The following is a 17,757-nucleotide window of genomic DNA, read 5'->3' on the forward strand; positions in this document are numbered from 1 at the left end:
GGGTTGGGGGGGACGAGGGGGGGGACGGGGGGAGGAGGGGGCAAAGTTACAAGTGCTTTCTACACGTCCCGCGGGTCCCCGGCAGCTGGGTAAAGGGGGGGGGGAGGCTGGGGGTACATACGGGGCGCAGCTGAGGGGGGGGGGAGCGGGATTTCTCCTTAAACATGATGATTAGCCAGAAAAAAAAAAAAATAAAAATAAAAATAGAAGCGGCCCCCGCCTGCCCCCCCCCACCCCGGGGGTCTCTACCTATGGGGTTATGTACAGCCGCCCCCGGGGGGGACGGGAGCCCCCTCTCCGCCGGGTTTGGGGGTGCCGTGGGGGCCGGAAAGCGCCTGGCTCGCGTCCCCCGCTGCCCACCCCCCACCCCCCCCCACCGCCGCCCCGGCTTCCTACCGGCTCCGGCGTCCCCGGCCCCGTTCTCCGGGGAGGGAGCCGGCGGTGACCCCACCGTTTTACCGGGGAAAAGGAAAAAACAACACCCCCCCTCAAAAAAAAGTGAAAGAAGGGGGGGGGGGAATCGGAGAGGGGTCCGGAGGTTGGGGGGGGGGGGGGGGGAAGGCGGGGGTCCGCGGGCGGGGGTGCTGGCGGAGCCCCCGGCCCCTCACTGGAGGCGGTCGGTGCGGAAGGAGTCCTCCACGGCCGGGTCGGTGAGGAGGGCGTAGGGGTCGCTCAGCATGTTCAGTCCGTCCAGGGTGAGGGGTTCGATTTTCAGATCCTCCTCCAGACCCAAGGTCGCCGCGTCCACCTCGAAGCCGGGGACGCCGGCCAGCGCCGTCGCGATCTCCTTGGAGATGCCGGGGGGAGAATCCCCTACGGGGGGGGGGGGGGGGGGGGCAGGGGGCGGAACGGGGTGGGGGGACCGGGGGGGGTGTGTGTTCAGGGTTCAGCACCCCCCTCCCGTGAGGTCCCGCTCCCCGGAGGGGGGGTTGCCGGTGCCCCCCTGCCCACCCACCTGTGAGGATGATGTTGGGGATGGGGCCGTGGCGGCTGCAGTTGCTCAGGTTTTGCCGGTTGAGGACGTGGGGGTCGTAGGTGCCCTCGGTTGGGGGGTAGCTCAGGCTCCCCAGCTCCTCGGCGAAGCCACCGCTGTTACCGGTGGGGCTTTCCCCCATCCCGAACTGCTCGAACTGCGGGGAGAGGCGGGTTACGGGGGGCAAATATCCCTGCTGTCCCCCCTCACTGTCCCGTATTCCCCCCCCCCCCCCAAAAGCGTCCCCATCCCGGGAGCACTCACGCTGCCCAAGCCGAAGTCGCTCAGGGGCTGTCCCAGCTGCTGCTGCTGCTGCTGCTGCTGCTGCTGCTGCAGGGAGGCGTTAGGCTGGTACTGGGGGGCGTACGGGCGCTGCGCGGCCCCGCTCGGCGGCGGGGGCCGCGTCGGCGGGGCGGGGGGCAGTGCCGGCTGCGGGGGGGACTGCACGGGCTGGTGCAGGGCTTTCTGGCTCGGCTGGGACTGCAGGAGCAGGCCGGGCTGGCTGTAGGAGTACGGCGGGAGCCGCTGGTCGGCCGGCAGCTTGCTGGTGTCCAGGGGCACCCCCTGCGGAGAGAGCGGAGAAAAGGGGGGGGGGGAGGGGGGGTGTCAGCCTGCACCCACCCCAGCGCCCGCCAGGATCCGGCCCCTCTGCTCAGTGCCCCGGTGGCCCCCCCCGTCTCCGCCAGCCTCCGGTGCATCCCTCGGCACCGGCAGCGGGTCGAGGAGACCCCCGGCGATCCGGGAGACCCCGAATTTCAGCCCCGTCGGCAGCACCTGGCGCCGAAACCCTGCACCCAGCACCCGCCGCGGGCTGGGCTCCCCCCCCTCCGGAGCGGGAACCCGGGGGGGGGGGGGGTGGGGGGGGTGGGGGAGCCCCGTCTGGGACACGCCGCGGCGTGGCGTCGTCCCCCCCACCCCACCCCCCCCACCCCATCCCCAACCGCACAGAGCTCCCTCCCGGCGGGGAGGGGTCCGCGGGCTGGGACGGGGAAGGGGTGGGGGGGGGGGGATGGGGGGGGGGCGAGGGGCTTCCCTGGCGTGTGGCTGAGATGAGGATGGAAAAACGAGACAAGAGAGAAGTTGTGGGAGGAGAGACGGGAGGCGAGCGCGCGGCGCGGGGCCGGCGCGGGCGATGGGACCATGCATACCTGGGTGATGGAGGACAATGTGGGTGACATTGTTGGTGAGAACTGTTTGGGGTGCTGCCTTCTGGAGTCGCCACCCATTGGGAGGGTGAGGGGGCTGAGCGGGACCCGTCGGCGGGGCGAGGTGTTTATGGACGCCTGCACCATGGGGGCGTAGGAAGAGCCGCTCAAGCCGGAGGGCAGGCTGGGGTTGCTGGGGGAGGACTGCATGGGCTGGCTGCGGGGGGACGTGGGGAGGGAGGGGTTGCTGAGCGAGGAGGAGAGGGAGGAGGGCAGGGACTGGTTGGAGAGCGAGGAAGGGATGGAGGAGCTGCTTTGGGAGGATTGGAGCGAGGGGTTGCTGAGGGAGGACTGGAGCGAGGGGCTTCGCAGGGAGGCCTGGAGGTTGGGATTGCTAAGCGAGGACTGCAGGGACGGGTTACTCAGGGAGCTCTGCATAGGTGAGGTAAGTCCTGTGGGGACAAAAAAGAAGAGACACCACCGTTACCCACGGAATCGCCCCACGCCCCAGGTTCTCCTCCCCGGGCCGGGCCAGGGCTCCCCGTCTGCCCCCGGGTGGGATGGAAGGTGACGGAGGCGACCAAAACGATGGAGACAAGAGACAGAAACACACACACACACGCACACACCCCCCAGGAACGGGAACGGCGGCGGCGCAGGATGCTCCGGCTCGGCAAGCGGAGGGTGCCGGGGCAGGAGCGGGGCCGGGCGGCGGGCTCCCCGCCGGGGCCACCATCCCACACCCCCATGGAACCCCCTGATGCCGTCGGACCCCGCAGCTCTCCCCACCCTGCTCCCAGGCTGCGGCATCCCCGTCCCAGGCCGGGATCGCCCTGGGATGCCGGCCAGGGTGGTGGTGGGGGGGGTTGTTTCCCATCTCCCCCGGCCCCACCGAGCACTCGCCGCAGGCGGCTCCCCACCACGGGGGATCCTCTTTCGGCTCCCCACCACGGGGGAACCTCTTTCGGCTCCCCGCACCGGCCTCGCGAGTCTCGGTGGCTGATCCAGCCAGCCCGGGGCCGTCGGCTTCAGCATCTCCCTGCCCGCCGGCGGCGGCAGGACGGGGCCAGCCCTCACCTGGCGAGTCGTAGCCCGTCCCCAGTCCCATGCTGCCGCTGATGCCCAGGTGCGTCATGGTGTTGGCCAGGTTGCCGGTGCTGCTGCCCCCGCTCAGGCTGGGGTAGGCGGTCTCGTCCGGATCAAGGGGGGTGGGCAGCGGGGAGGGGAAGTGCAGGTTGGTGAGGTCGGGAAGGGAGCCGCCCGTGTTGAGGGCCGAGGGGATGAGGGGGACGTTGGCAGGCTGATCCGGGGATGGAAATATGCTGGGGGAAGTGGGGGAAGAGACACGCTCAGCATGGGAACGCCGCTGCCTCCTCCAGCATCTCCCTCCCCAGCAGGCCCGGCCCTCCCCCCCCCCCCCATCCCCACCCCGGCTCCAGCCCCTTTTCCGCAGCCGCCCGTGGGCTCGGGCTGCCCAGCCCGGGACTTACTGGATCCCGGGGACTTCGCAGGAACGCGGACGGGCCGAGGACGAGGAGAGCTGCGAAATCAAAGAGGAGGAATGAAGCGAGGCCGGGATGCCGAACCCGCGCTTCCCCCAACCCCTGGGCCAGCCGCGGTTTGAGGGCGGGAAGGAGGCAGAGCCACCCTCGTGCCGCAACACCCGGCCTGGGCAGGGGGACGCAGGGGTGACTTCCTCGCTCTCCTGCCTCTGCACCCACCTTTTTGGTGTCCCAGGGCTTCAGCGAATGCTTGTTGTCGTCGAAGGTCTCTTCGATGGGAGGCACTTGGAAAAGAAACACTGGCGAGGGATTGGGGGGGGGAGAGCAGAGGGTCAGCGCGGGGAGAGCGGCACGGCCCACCCGCATCCACCCTGGGGGCACCGACCGGTCACAAGTGGGGCGTTACAGACCCACCCCACCACAGAGAGGGGTCCCCGGCCACCGGCCCCCCGCGTCCCACCCGCTGCCCCGACTCTTTGCAGACTGCAAGGTGGAGGGGGGGGGTGGGGGGGGGACGGGGGACAGACGCGGGTCCGTGCCGGGCTCGGTGCCACGCTGCCGGGCGCGGGCAGGCGCTCACCTTTACTGTCCGCGTCCCCGTCCAGAAAACCTGCAAGAGAGGAGGCGACCGTTAGCGGCGGGACACGGGGGACATCGGCCAGCACCGCGGAGCGAAGGCGGGAAGGGCAGGGGGGGCTGCTGCATGACCCCGCTGCGGAAGGACGGGGCTCCACGTGGTGTGTCATCCGTCCGTCCGTCCCCAAGAGCTCTCGAGGGGCGGAAGGGGCCCCGGGGGGTCCCAAGGCAGCCGGGTGGAGGTGGGAAGCGGCAGGGTCCCGCTGGGGAAAGCGGGGTGCAGAGGGAGGGGACACTCACCGCTCCGGCGGCCGGGCGGCGGGGCGCCCTGCGAGGGACCCAGGTACGCGTCCTGGGGGTTGGGGTTCATCACGCTCGTGTGAAGCGCCGAGTCGGAATTTGTTCTAATTGGGAAAGGAAAGGTGATCGTCAGACGGGCCCCGGGCTCGGCCCTCGCCCCCCACCCCGTTTAGAGCCTGCTGCTGTGACAGCCCCCCACGATCAGCCCCGGCCTCAGGGCGGCGGGCAAGAGCATGGCCAGGGCAGCAGACAAAAAAGGGGAAGAGGAGGGGGAGGAAGGGAAGGAGAACAGGCAGGGTTTCGCTGGAGGAACAACCGTCTCCTTCAAAGCCCTCCGTGTCCAACGCTCGCCGTGCCCAGGGCGAGCCCTGGAAGCAGATGCCAAGGGGCTCTGTGGGGACCCCGTCCCCTTCCGCCAGCCCTGCCCTCCCCTCCCCACGCGACGCTCTAGTGGGGTCCCTCGCCCTGCGCTTCCAGACACGCTGGGGCTTGCTCCGGCCCCGTCTCCTCCGAGAGACGGCTCCGCCACCACAGCGAAGACCCCGGAGCCCTCGCCACCCCTGGCACGGGGGAAGACGGGCTCCCCCGGGGGCCCTGGGGGTGCTGGGGGCAGAGGACTCGGGGATATTACACCCATTGTGTTCCCAATTAGTTTGGTCTGAAGCAGATGAGCGCGGGGAGGGGCTGGGAAAAGGCTGCTCAAGCTAACGATGCATCCCTGGGACCGCACAAGGGGGATATTGTTCAGCTGCGGCGCAGCTGGGAGGCAGGAAGCTTCCCCCCCCCCCCGCCGCCCATGGGACGCAGCCCCCTCCCGCGCGGGGCCCAGCCGGGGAGCGCTGGGCACCCGCCCGCGGCACTGCCAGGGCCCCGCCGCCGGCACTGAGCTCCGGGAGGTGCCGGCACCGCTCTCCGCACGGCCCAAGGGAGGCGGAGCGGGGACTGCCGCCAGCAGCATCAGCGACGTGCCGGCCCCGAGCCCCGGCTCACCCTGCCGAGACCCTGCTGTGCCCCAGCCCGGGGAAGGGGACGACCCCAAAGCCACCCCGGCCCCTGCGGGGCAAAGCCATGGCTCTCCGGGGCCGACAGGGGCAGCTCCTCCCTGTGCCCAAGCCCGACCGCGGGCTCAAACCCCACGGGGAACCCGCTGCTCTGTCACCTCGCTGGGCTCCCGAGAGGTGGCCCGATCCCCCGGGGCTGCGCTGGCTCCCGCTCCTTGTGCCGTGCCGGGGTGAAACCGAGCGGCCGTGGCAGCGGGCAGAGCCAGGTCCTCGCCCCGGGAGCCAGCACCGAGCCAGGGCAGCCCTGGGGGACACCCTGCCCTTCATCCAGGAGCCCCGTGCCCCCAAAAGCAGCTCCTCGGGGAGCTCAAGAGCGGCTGCGGGATCACGCAGCCCGCGGAGGCACGAGGGCTGCACCAAGCCCAGGCCGCGCAGGGCCACCTCCTCCCCGGGGTCCCCCCCGTTCAGCGGCCGGGGCAGCCTGGAGACCCCTTCCCTTCTCCCGGGGGACTGGAGTTGCTACAGCCAGGGCCGTGCCCACCCTGGGGGTCCTGGGGAAGGGCTGGAGCCTGGCTTAGAGACAGGGAGAGAGAGAAAACGGAATCAAAAAAATCATTCACCTGTTGAGAGCCGACGGCAGCCTAAACAAATGTCCTTTCTCCATAGGAAAGTTACCCCAGGGCATGGTCCTTTGTGAGGAGAAACAGCAGGGTTACTTGGGGGGGGCGAGGGAGGGGGCGCAGGGCAGCACTGCCCCACGAGAGGGAGGATTAGCGGTGGGGAGGCCAAGGGCAGCAGGAGGAGGCAGACAGCTCGCTGCCTTGCACGGCCGAGCCGGGGTATCTCCACCGGCTCCGGGGGGACACCCCTCGACACCGGCTCGGGGCTGATCCGTCACATCCTCACCCTATTCCCTGCCTTAGCCCTCTGCCCGCAGCCCAGACACCGCGGAGATGGGCGGCTCGGCCTCGGAGACCCAAAAACACGGCCACTAGCCCGGCCCGCGCGGCCCGCAGCCAAGATTGTTTCAATCTTGAGGTTCCTGTGAAAGCACCCGTTTGGATGACGGATGGAAGTGCCCCCCGGAGCCTGGGACGAGGAATTTGCAGCGGGATTCGCAGCGAGATGCTCCTGGGGACGGCTCCCCAGAGCCCAAAATCCTGCGGGGAGGGCGGCTATGCTCGCTGCGGGGAGGTTTTGACACAACCTCTTCTTTCGGGGAACAAAACCAAGGCTTTGCCCTGGGTGGTCAGGGGGGACGGCAGAGAGGGCACCCAACGGCCAGGCTTGGACAGGACGGGATGGGGGAAGATGTGCCGGGGGACGGGGCCGCGGCCCTCACGCTCTGGACTGACCGGCGCCGAGGCTCATCGCGGGGGACAAAGTGCAAGACACAACATGAACCTCCAGCAGAGCCCCGGCGTCGTGCGGCACAACCCAGGGCTGCCACCCGGCACCTGCCGCCGCTGGCGTCCCCACCGGGTTGGGGAGAAGGGGCACACACGGCCCCTCAGGCTCCCAGCGCACCGAGACGGCAGCCGAGCTGCGCCAGACACCCGCGGCACGGACACCCGCGGCACGGACACGGCAGGAACATCGGCAACGAGTCTCCCTGGGAGAACGGTCCTCGGGCCGGGGAAGGAGAGCTGTGCTGAGCACAGCACTTCAAAGGAAGGGCAGCCTTGAAAATAAAGCCCAGGAGCCCCGAGCAACCTCTGAAAGGGCTGAGCCGCGCCGAGCTCAGCCCGAACGGCTCCTGCACAAGAGCCACAGCTCACCGGGACCTCCACGGGATGGAGCCGACGCTCGGGGCGCACTCAGGCTTGGCCAGCCAGCCCCGTCCTCACCGGGGGCCCCCGGGCTCAAGAGCCGGAGCACGCAGGGGCTCGGCCGCCCGGTGATTCACCTCGGGCAGGATCCCTCTTTCCCACTGCCACAGCAGGCAGATGCCGCCCCGCGTGCCGGAGCTGGCTTTTTTGGGCACGATGAAATCGTTCCTCCTTAAAAATCCCCCCCCCCCGTGGGACGGTTGCAGGCAGCACCCGAAATCAGAGAGGTGGGAAGACCTCCCAGCCCCACTCCCAGCATCTCAGCGTTCCCCTCTGCCCCCCCCCGACCCCCAGGTCCGGTTTGTCCCCCGCAGACTGGTAAGGGAAGCCGTGTAAATCCTCCCGGGAGGGCTGCCGGGTGCGAGGGACTCTCCCGCCCTGGGCTCCGGCCAGCCTGCCCGTTTCCAAACCTCCGGGTGCTCTTTAACACAGAGCAAGCCCCGGGGCTCCAGCGACCCCGCAGACACGGGGAGGCAGCGGGCTGGAAACCAGCACCTGGGAAACAAGTGCCGGGAGCCAAGAAAACGGGGGGCGGGGGGGGGGGGTGTCTTTACCTCCTCCAGCTGGGCTCGGGCGGAGGCGACAGGTAGGTCGGTCCGTAGGGAGAGCTGTCGATGTGAGAGGCATGTTAAGGGCCAAACGGAGAGCGAGGGGCTGAGCGGCCGGCGTGCAGGCACCTAACGCAACCCCGCAGACAGGCCAGGGCAGCACGCGGTGCTAATGCTCGCTAATCCCAAAGAGACGAGCACCGGGGGCACTGGGATCAGGGCAGGAGCCCCAGCGGCAGGAGAAAAGGCTGCCCGCCCCCGCCGGTGGGGCAGGAGGGAACGGGAATAAAGGATATCTGTCGGACGTATCGGCGAAGGGGGGACATCATCCGGCGCGGGTCGCGCTGCACACGCTCCACCAGGCCGTGGTGCCGGGTGCTGCGCGTGGAGTCCAGCGGCGAGTGCAAAGGGCCCTGCGGGGAGGAGACACACCGGGGTGAGCCCACCGCCCGTCTGCGAGGGAAGGGGTCTCGGGATCAGCCCTCCTCAACTGCCCCCACGGCTGGCAGCACTGCCGGGGGGGACGGAGCTGGGGCCAGGCAAGGCGATTAGAGGAGAACATCCCCTTGTCCCCATCTGTCCCCAACAGCAGCCCGCGCCGCGGCTCTTCGTCGTCCTCCTCCCCGACGCCCACCCTGAGTCCTGACCCCCCTCCCCAAGGCACTGAGGGCGGCAGCCGCTGTGCCACGGGGGGGGGACAGCCCCCCCAGAACCACCCCCCCTGCCCCCCAAGGCAGTCCCCGGCCGGCGGAGCGGGCGCTGCTCACCTGAAAGTCGGAGACGCCGCTGCCGATCTGGTTGACGTTGGGCAGGGAGCCGCTGTAGTAGGGTCCCCGGCTGTGCGCCAGCCTCAGCTTCTGTGCCTGCAGCTGGGAAGGGGTGGGGAGGGGGGGGGGAGGCAGGTCAGGGGGGGGGCCAGCAGGCACCCCGGGGGTGCTTGGGGCTCCTCCGAACTGCCTCGTTACACCCGAGACATCTCCGTCCCCGTGCCGGCGGGTCATCCCCATGCCCTCCCCTCCTGCAGCCGAGCCCCAAGCTTGTCCCACACCACGGTATCGAGCCCCCGGGTTGTCCCACGGGAGGAGGTGGCTCCCGAGCGAGGCATGTCCGAGCCGGTCGGCCTCAGGAACCGCGCAGGAACGGGCCAGGAAGGCTCGAGGTGCCCGGTACCTCTCCGCTTCAAAGCCACTGAGCACAGAGGAGGCCCCGCAAGGGACTTTCCTCCCTCCGTGGGTGCTGCGGTGCAGGAAGGATGCTGAGCCCCCGCTGGGTTTAGCGGCCGGGAACGGGGAAAGCCACGTCTCTCCCACAGGCTGCGACACCCCCGTCCCCGGAGCAAAGGCTGAGCCCAGCCCTGCTCCCCCCTGAACAGCCGAAGCCCCCGTGCCCACCCGAGAGGGCTCTGGGCCCCCCGGGCACCGGCAGTCAGCGCACCAGCCCGTCCCCTTCGATCCGGAGGTGCTGGGTTTTCCAGCAAGCGCCTCGTCCACACCGAAGACAGTCCCGTGGCCGTCGGCAACGTCAGTGCCGCAGCCCAAAAACCGGGGAAGATCCTAGCCTGGAGTCGGGACTCCAGCAGGGCGAGCAGGAAGGGCTGCCTGCTCAGCACGGCATGGCAGCCCGCCGGCTCCCGGTGCCGCTCAAGGCCGAGGGAAGGAGTCACGGCAAACCGCAGACGGGAGATAACCGGGTCTGGGCACCCGCCCCCCCCCCCCCCGGCGGAGGAAAACCCCACAGCAGAGGAGAGACGGGGTCCCGGGGCAGCACCAGCACTTGAGCCGGCCCCGAAAGCCCGCTCCTGCCCCGGTCCCGCAGGCAGGAGCCTGCCCGCAGCCGACCCGGGCAGGGGTTCGACCCGCCATGAGCAACGCAGGCTTCTTCATCCCGACGGCAGCGGGAAGGCGCTTTGCTGCCCGCATCCCGGGAAAGGGCACGGCCCCCCATCATCCCCTCCGGCACAAAGGGACGTCCCATTCCCCGGCTCCGGCATCCCACCGGGGAAGGAGAGTTTCCCCGATCTAAATCCACCGACCCAAGGCCAAGCGCACACGAATCCACTTTCCCTTCTGACTCGGCGGGCTCCCCGAGCAGCCCCACGCATCGGCCAGCGCCAGCGCTCGTCGGTCCTGGACAAACCCCGGGGAAAGAGGAGATGAAGCACAAAAAGCAGCTCGGAAACAGGCTGCAGCCGGGAAACCTGCGACAGCAAATTCCCAAGCTTAAGACCAGCGAAATCCAGATCCAGGGAAAAAAGAGAAAAACAACCAAAAAAACGGGAGATTTAGTCAACAGCTGGCTGCGCTGGCACTGCAGGATTAGTGCGAGGAGTTGCGCCGGGGCTTAAGGTCTTGGGATCCTGCTCTGTTCTCCGAGCCAGGGTCCCTGCGGGAGCCGGCAGAGCCAGACGAGGCCGAAATCAGGCAGCAGCTCACAAGCGGCCAGAAAAAACTCCAGGAAACACGAAGCAAAGCTCGAGGGGCCGCTAGATCCCCGGGGAGGGAGCGGGGCACCCCAGAGCTGGGCAGCAGCCCCCCCCCGAGCCGTGCTGACGGGGGGCGGAAGCCTCTCCCCCAGGCGAGGAGCCACGAAACGGAGGCGCCCGTGAGGGGCACCAAGCTGCCGGCGCGACGGCCGCTGCCAGCTCCTCGCCCGTGGGCAACGATGGAGGGGACCCACGGGGCCGGGACCCCCCCCCTCGGGACCAGCTCCTGTCCCAGGTCACGCAGCTCTGCGCCTTTCCAGGGCTGCCGGTCCCACGTGTGGGGAACAAACTCCCGGAGGGAGCGTCCCGGGGCAGGGATTAGCGGGGAGGACAGTCCTGCTGCCTCTCCCCCCCAAGCTTTGCTGCACATTAACCAGCTGTTTACTGTGCAAACACGGTGCAGGAGGCTCCAGCCCACTCCCAAACTCACCGGCGATGCGCAGGTCGCGGCTCCTGCCTGCCATCCCAGCGAAAGAGGGGACAAAACCTCCAGAGAGATGTCCCCACTCGGGAGCCCGGCCCACCTGCTGGGGACGGGAGCCGCACGTCACTCCCTCGGGGTCAGGGGGGATCCTGTCCCCGTCACCTTCCCGGCGACAGCCTCGGCTCCGTGGATGTCGGGTCACCGCTGCCTCGCCAGACCCGGGGTGCCAGCGGGGCTCTCCGACCCAAACACCCCCTTTTTTTAAAGGTCTGATGGATTTTGCTCCCCTCTTCTCCCAGTCCCGCCGACCCCACGTGCAGGGTGACATACGAGCCTCCCCGTCAGCGGTCCCCGTCACCTGGAAGAGCCTCTCCTCTCCCCTCGCTCATCCATCCCCTATCTCCGACAGGAAGGACGACGCTGGCTGCCGGACCCCGCGGCTGCCGGCACAGCGATCCGCGGCACTGCAGAGCCCCATCGCCGGGGTTGGCACAACCCGCCTCTCCGGGAGCTGAAATCTGGCCAAACCCTGGTCTTGGCATACGGCCGCGCTATCCCTGCCGACTCCGCCGGGCCGGCGCAGAGCGAAACGCGAACCGGAGCCGACCGTCTCCTCTCGACGGCTTCCCCCGCCCGGGGAAACCAGGCTCCTGGAGACGCGCCGTGGCGTTCTCGGCCTCCCCGCTCCGCCGCCAGCCCCCGGCACCCCAGAGCAGCCCTCCTGCCACCGAGGGTCCCTCTGAGAAGCCCTCGGCCTGTGGGGGACGACGACTCGCCCAGAAGCCGCCGAGCGGGGCAGTTTTGCCGGCTCGGATCCGGCACGCTCACCCGCGCTCCCAACGCTGCGTTTTCTCAGGCTCCGGCCAAGCTAAATTTAAGCGTCTCCAGGGATGAAGCATCCGCCGCATCAGCTGGAAGGACCAACCCCACCCCCCTGAGGGTCCCTGGTGCTCAGGGACAGACACCCCCCCCCCTGCTCCGAGCCCCGGGGCCGGTGGAGGATGGCCCGGCAGAGGCGACGGCAGGGCCGCGACGCGGTGGGAGCCCGTCCCAGAGCCGTGGGCACGGGGATCGGCTCCTCGCCCCCCCGGCGAGAACCCCGGCGAGAACCCCAGCAAACTCTCAGGTGCCGCAGGTGGCGAGTCGCTTTTTCCACCCGGTCGCCGGGACACACACACGCGCGCACGCTCGGAAGCGGAGGAGGCGCACGGCGCGCGCCGGGACCCACGCACGGCGGCCACGGGCCGGAGCGAGCCACGTGCGAACCCTCGCCGGAAAACCCGCAGCCGGAAAAAAAAAAAAAAAAAAATAAAATTTAAATAAATCAAAATAAACCCGGGGGAAGGAGAAGCAGGGTGCAGGTGGGTGCCCGGAGAAGGGGCGTTTCTCGGGGGGGGGGGGGCCTTCCCGGCCCCCCCTCACCCCCCAGTACCCCAAATGCCGACCCACCCCCAAGCCTCGGGGTGATGCCCCATCCAGTCCCACCTCCTCTGCACCCCCAAACCTCAACCCCCCCCCCCCGCCCCGGCCCCTCCGGGCACCCGCTTGAGCCCCCCCCACACACACACACACTCCCTCTGCGCCTCCTGACCCCCCCCCACCCCACCCTGTCTCCGGCCCCACGAGAACCCCCCCCCTCCTTCCGCACCCCCGAACGCCCCCCCCCCCCGAACCCCGAGCCCCCCGCACCCCCGCGGCCCCCCCATCCCTCTCACAGCCCCCGGCCCCCTCTAACCGCCCCCCCCCCCCCGAGGCCTCCACTCAGTCTCCGACCCCCTCACAGCCCCCAGCCCCCCCAGCCCCCAGCCCCTCACACGGCTCCCGGGCCCGGCCCGGCCCCCCCCGGGCCCGTCGCGCATCCGGCGGGGGGAGGCCGCGGCGGCGCTGCTCACCCGGGTGGAGCAGATCTCCATCATCACCTCCTCGAAGGCCGCCGTCTCCTCCGCCTGCCGCTGCTTCTGCAGCGCGATCTTCTCGCTGAACTTCCGCGGGTTGGAAGCACCGGCACCGGCCGAGGAACCCGCACCGGGCCCGGGCCCGGCCCCCGCGCCCGCCGCCGCCATCTTCCCTGCTCGGGCCGCTCCGGCCGCCGCCGCCGCCGCCGCCGCTGCCGCGCGGGGCAGGCTGGGGCGGGGAGTCCGCGGGCCGGGCGCCGCCGCTGGGCCGCGGGGCGGCGGGGGACTACAGCTCCCAGCAGACCCCGCGGCGCGCCCGCAGGGGCCGCCGGGAAACGGAGTCCCCGGCCTCTCCCCCCCTCCCCGCGGTGCGCGGGGTGGGGAGGGCGGGCCCGACTACAACTCCCGGCGTGCACCGCGCGGCCTCCGCCCTCCCCCCGGGGATGGGGCGGGGCTGGGGGCGGGGCGAGGGCGGTAACGGCGGGGGGGGGGGGGGGCCGGGCTGCGTGGGGCGGGGGGGGCACCACAACGGGGGGGCCCGGGAAGGGGGGGGGGGGGGGGTAACGCTGCATGGGGTTAGAGCTGGGAGGGGGTACAGCAGGCTCCCCCCCCCCTCCGGCTGGGAACAGAGCAGACCCCACCCACCCCCCAACACTGGGGGGGCCTGGACCCCCCCCAACCCATATAGACCCGGCGGCGGGGGGGGGGGCACGACACTGTGGGTCCCCCCTGGGCGCTGTGACACCCCCCCCCAGTGTCACGCCCCCCCCCCCCCCCCCCCCATCCCAGGCAGAGGCAGCACCATCAGGTCAGTCCTTTATTCGCTTCATTCGACGCCTCCCCCCGTTCGGGGGGGGCCGGGGCTGCGCACCCCAGGGCGCCCACCCACGCTGTAAGGGCACTTGTGGGTGTTGGGGGGGGGGGTGGGAGGGGGCAGACGATGATGACACACTCCCCCCCCCGCCCCCCCCGCTGGGGGTCCCGCGGGGGGGGGGGGCCAGCACCGTTCCCCCTGTGCAGACAGGGAAACTGAGGCACGGGGAGTGCCCGGGAGGGGGGCCCCCGCCGGCAGACCCCCCCCACCCTGAGGTGCGGGGGGGGGGGGGGGGGGGGCTGAGACAGCCCCCGGAGCAGCACTTTGGCACTTGCATGGAGGAGGGGGTGCAGAGGGGAACCCCCTTGCCCGGGGTCCTGCGGCGGGGGGGGGGGCGCAGGGAATCCCCCCCCCCCCCGGGGAAGGGGGAGGGGGGTGCCTCAGATCTTGATGAAGAGGATGGCGGTGACGAGGGCGAAGCCGGCGAGGAGCAGGATGACCTTGGGGACGCGATGCTGGGGGACCCCCAGCTCCTGAGGCAGGATCTCCAGGAAGGTGATGTAGAGGAAGGTCCCAGTCGCCAACCCCTCCAGCACCCCCCGGCACAGCCGCTGCCTCGGCTTCGCGCCCGCCGCCGCCACCGCCGTCCCCAACCCCACGCCCAAGGGTGACATCATGGCGAAGAGCGTCAAGCAGGCGACTACCGCCGGCGGGCGCAGGCGACCCCGCAGCAGCTTCAGCGCCAGGCTGAAGGCCACCGCGCATTTGTGCAGCAGCAGGGCCAGGCAGACGCGCAGCACGGCCCCCTCCGCCTCCTGCAGCCCCAGCGCCAGCCCCTCCAGCACGGCGTGCAGCGCCAGCGCCAGCACCAACAACCCGGCGCGAACGGCGCCCCGGGCGCCGGGAGCTGGGGGCTGCGGCGAAGGGGTTTGGATGGAGCCGGTGGGAAGCAGAGACCGCGTCTCCTCCGGGACGGACGACGGCTCCCGCTGCGCCAACGCGACCTGCTCCAGCACCAGCACCAGGAAGAAGCCCATGGCCAGGATGAACTCCGGCAGGGGGAACTGCAGCTGTGAGGGGAGGGGGGGGGGAAAAGGGGGCTCAGGGCCTGCCTGCGCCCGGCCCTGCCTGCGCCCGGCCCTGCCTGCGCCGCCGGCCCTGGGGGAAGGAAGCCGGAGGCGGTGGCTGCCGGGAAGCCACCGGGAGGGAGGATCTTTCCATGAGTCACGGCGGGACACGAGGGCCTCCCGGCTGGCCCGGCCCCTCCCGGCTGCTCCGCCGCCACCAGCCCGGCCCTGCCAGCTCCCTCCCCGCTGTCCCCGTCCCCGCTGTCCCCGTCCCCGCTGTCCCCCGTCCCCGCCGTCCCCGTCCCCGCCGTCCCCCCTCCCCGCTGTCCCATTCCTTCCATCTCCTCCCCCACTGTCCCCATCCCCACCATCCCATCCCCACCATCCCGTTCCTTCCATCCGCTCCCCCACTGTCCCCTTCCCCACCGTCCCATCCCCACCATCTTGTCCCAACTGTCCCCCTCCCCACTGTCCCCATCCCCACTGTCCCCGTCCCTGCTGCCCCCCACACACACTGTCCCATCCCCACTGTCCCCATCCCCACCGTCCCCTTCCCCGCTGTCTTGTCCCAACTGTCCCCCTCCCCACTGTCCCGTCCCCACCGTCTTGTCCCCACTGCCCCCTCCCCACCATCCCATCCTCTCATCCCCCTCCCTTCCATCCCATCTCCGCCGTCCCCCTCCCCGCTGTGCCCCCCTGGCCGTCCCCTCCCGGCTGTCCCAGCACAGCTGACACCCCCACCCCACACCCAGCCGGAGCTGCTGACCCTGATCCCCATCCCGGGGACAAGGACACCGGGAAACCCCCAGGGCAGAGCCGGGATCCCCCCAGGCAGGGTCCCCGGCGGGTGGTAGGACCCCAAGGCAGGGGGGGGGGTGCTGGGGGCTCACCGTGACGTGCAGCCCCTCCAGCGCCGCGCCGATGCTGGCCAGGTAGTCGGGCAGGAGGTCGAGCAGGCAGGTGGCCAGGAAGACGCCGCCGGCGAAGCAGCTCACCAGGCTGAGCACCGGGCTGCGGGCGTCTGGGGTGGGGGGGGGTGGGGCATGAGACCCCCGCTGAGACCCCCACCACAGCCCTGCACCCTGGGAACCGCCGGACCCTTCAGGGTCAGCCCTGTCCCAGGTGACAGGCCTGTCCCCAGCCCGTCACGGACCCCCAGGGCCCCCCAGATCCCTGAGACCCCCGGCCCCCCCCCAGACTCCCTAGGAACCCCCAGACACCCCAAGGCCCCCTGGACCCCCTCAGACTCCCCGAGACCCCACAGACCCCTGAGACCCCCAAACTTCCTGGGACACCCCCAGGCCTCCCTGGACCCACACAGACTCCCCAGGACCCCCCGAGCCCCCCGGGATCCCCCAGACCCCTCGGACCCTCCCAGGCCCTCCGGGACCCCCCAAACCCCCGGGACCCCCCAGACCCTCCCAAGCCCTCCAGGACCCCCCGAACCCCTGGGACCCCCCCGAACCCCCTGGGATCCCCCAGACCCCCGAACCCCTCTGGGACTTCCCGAACCCCCGGGACCCCCCGAGCCCCTTGGGATCCCTCAGACCCCTCAGACCCTCCCAGACCCCTGAGACCCCCAGACTCCCCGGGACCCCCCGGGACCCCCCGGGATCCCCCGAGCCCCTCGGGATCCCTCAGACCCCTCGGACCCTCCCAGGCCCTCCAGGACCCCCCGAACCCCCCGGGATCCCCCGAGCCCCTCGGGATCCCTCAGACGCCTCGGACCCTCCCAGACCCCTGAGACCCCCAGACTCCCCGGGACCCCCCGGACCTCCCGGACCCCCCCGGGCCCGGGCCGCCCGTACCGGCGGAGCTCGGGGGCTGCCGAAAGCAGCAGAGCGGGGCGAGGCCGCAGGCGAGGGGCAGCAGCAGCAGCAGCACCAGCGAGCCCAGCTTCGCCTCCAGGCCGGGCGGGGGGCGCGGCGCCGTCCCGGGGCTCCAGGCCAGCTCCTCCGGTCCGGCCCCGGCCCCGGCCCCGGCCCCGGTTCCCGCCGCCATCCCGTTCGGGCTTCGGTGCGGGAGCTCAACGCCTACAGCGGGGGAAGCTCCGACCCACCGCCGCCTCGACCGCGCTTCGCATCCCCGGGGCGAACCGGAGCTACGGCGGGACGGGACGGGACGGGACGGGACGGGACGGGACGGGACGGGACCGTCAGAGCCGCCGGTGCCGCCTCCCGGCCCCGGTGACTCACACGCCCCTCCCGCCGGCACCGATTTCCCCCCCGCCCCGTCCCGGGGCCCTCGGTGGCCGGGACCCACCGCGGAGGCTTGGGAGGGGGATCCCCGGGAGCCGCGGGGAGGGCGGTGACCCGGGGCAGCGCTCCGGTAACGGCACAGGGAGTTGGCGGACCGGGATCGGGACCGGGACCGGGACCCGGGACCGGGATCGGGGACTGGGATCGAGGACCCGGTCCCCGTCCCGCTCCAAGGGTCCCGGTCCCGGTCCCGGTCCCGGTGTCCCCCCCCCGTCCCGTTCCCCCCCCCCCGCACTCACCGCTCGCTACATTGGATCCGCGCGTCCCCGGCGTTCCAAAGGGCGGAGCCGGCACCGCGCGTCGCAGCCAATAGCGACGCGGAAAACCCCGACGGCCGCCGCTGAGTGACGCGGGTGGCGGCCAATAGGAAACGAGAGAACCGGGCGCCGTGCCACCGCGCCGGGAACGCGCGGCGGCGCGCACACGTGTCCGGCTCCGCCGCGGCGGGTCGGTCCCGCCCCGGGGCCCCGTTACCGGGAGGGCACCGACCCGGGCCTGGAGCACACCGACGGCTGCAGCCAACCGGCCCCCCCGGGACCGGTCCCGGTTCCCCCGCGGAACCGTTCGCTCGCTGCTCCCCGGTGCCTCCGGGACGCGGTTCCGGGGCGGCCTCAGCCCGGCTCTCCCCGGTAACCCGGGGTCCTCCGTGTCCCGTTCCGTCCCCCCCCCCCGGACCCTCCGCTGCCGCCGGGTACCCCGGTAGAGGCGGGGGCCCAGGCCACACCGGGGGCGGGGAGCCCGGCCCTTCTACCGGTGCAAGGCTCCGGGGGTGGGACTTGGCTGGGTTGGCCCAGGATACCGGAGATCCTGGTCCGCGGCCCCGGGACCGGGGCAGAGGCGGCCGTGCAACCGGGGACCAAGGTGGGGGACCGGGGCGGGGGGGGGGAGACGGGACGGGGGGACGGGACCGGGGCCCGTCCCCGCTGCGTTGGGGCGCGGAACC

General features: G+C 71.5%; 2 protein-coding genes across 5 annotated transcripts; both read right to left on the reverse strand.

Annotated features, from left to right (window-relative positions):
- Positions 1-578: 578 nt before the first annotated feature.
- Positions 579-12,843, reverse strand: CRTC2 (CREB regulated transcription coactivator 2). Of its 2 annotated transcripts, XM_076359823.1 has the most exons (14): positions 12,673-12,843; positions 8,642-8,743; positions 8,169-8,287; positions 7,881-7,940; positions 6,118-6,186; positions 4,497-4,600; positions 4,201-4,230; positions 3,840-3,919; positions 3,609-3,658; positions 3,196-3,440; positions 2,122-2,570; positions 1,238-1,537; positions 956-1,130; positions 579-813 (listed from the first exon to the last, which is right to left on the reverse strand). In XM_076359823.1, the coding sequence occupies exons 1-14, from the start codon at positions 12,841-12,843 to the stop codon at positions 605-607; spliced, it is 2,163 nt and encodes a 720-aa protein (XP_076215938.1). In that variant the 3' UTR covers positions 579-604. The 2 variants fall into 2 exon arrangements, with proteins under 2 accessions (XP_076215938.1, XP_076215939.1); XM_076359824.1 differs by lacking the exon at positions 6,118-6,186.
- An 803-nt stretch (positions 12,844-13,646) lies between these two features.
- On the reverse strand, positions 13,647-17,635 carry SLC39A1 (solute carrier family 39 member 1). 3 transcript variants are annotated; one of them, XM_076359841.1, is made up of 4 exons: positions 17,054-17,635; positions 16,365-16,657; positions 15,447-15,577; positions 13,647-14,559 (listed from the first exon to the last, which is right to left on the reverse strand). In XM_076359841.1, exons 2-4 carry the CDS (start codon positions 16,555-16,557, stop codon positions 13,930-13,932), a joined length of 954 nt encoding a protein of 317 aa, XP_076215956.1. In that variant the 5' UTR covers positions 16,558-16,657; positions 17,054-17,635; the 3' UTR covers positions 13,647-13,929. The 3 variants fall into 3 exon arrangements, with proteins under 3 accessions (XP_076215956.1, XP_076215958.1, XP_076215957.1); XM_076359843.1 differs by lacking the exon at positions 17,054-17,635 and adding an exon at positions 16,819-16,963; XM_076359842.1 differs by lacking the exon at positions 17,054-17,635 and having other exon boundaries at positions 16,365-16,963.
- Positions 17,636-17,757: the final 122 nt, after the last annotated feature.

Source organism: Aptenodytes patagonicus, chromosome 26, assembly GCF_965638725.1.
Source record: "Aptenodytes patagonicus chromosome 26, bAptPat1.pri.cur, whole genome shotgun sequence".
NCBI lineage: Eukaryota > Metazoa > Chordata > Aves > Sphenisciformes > Spheniscidae > Aptenodytes > Aptenodytes patagonicus.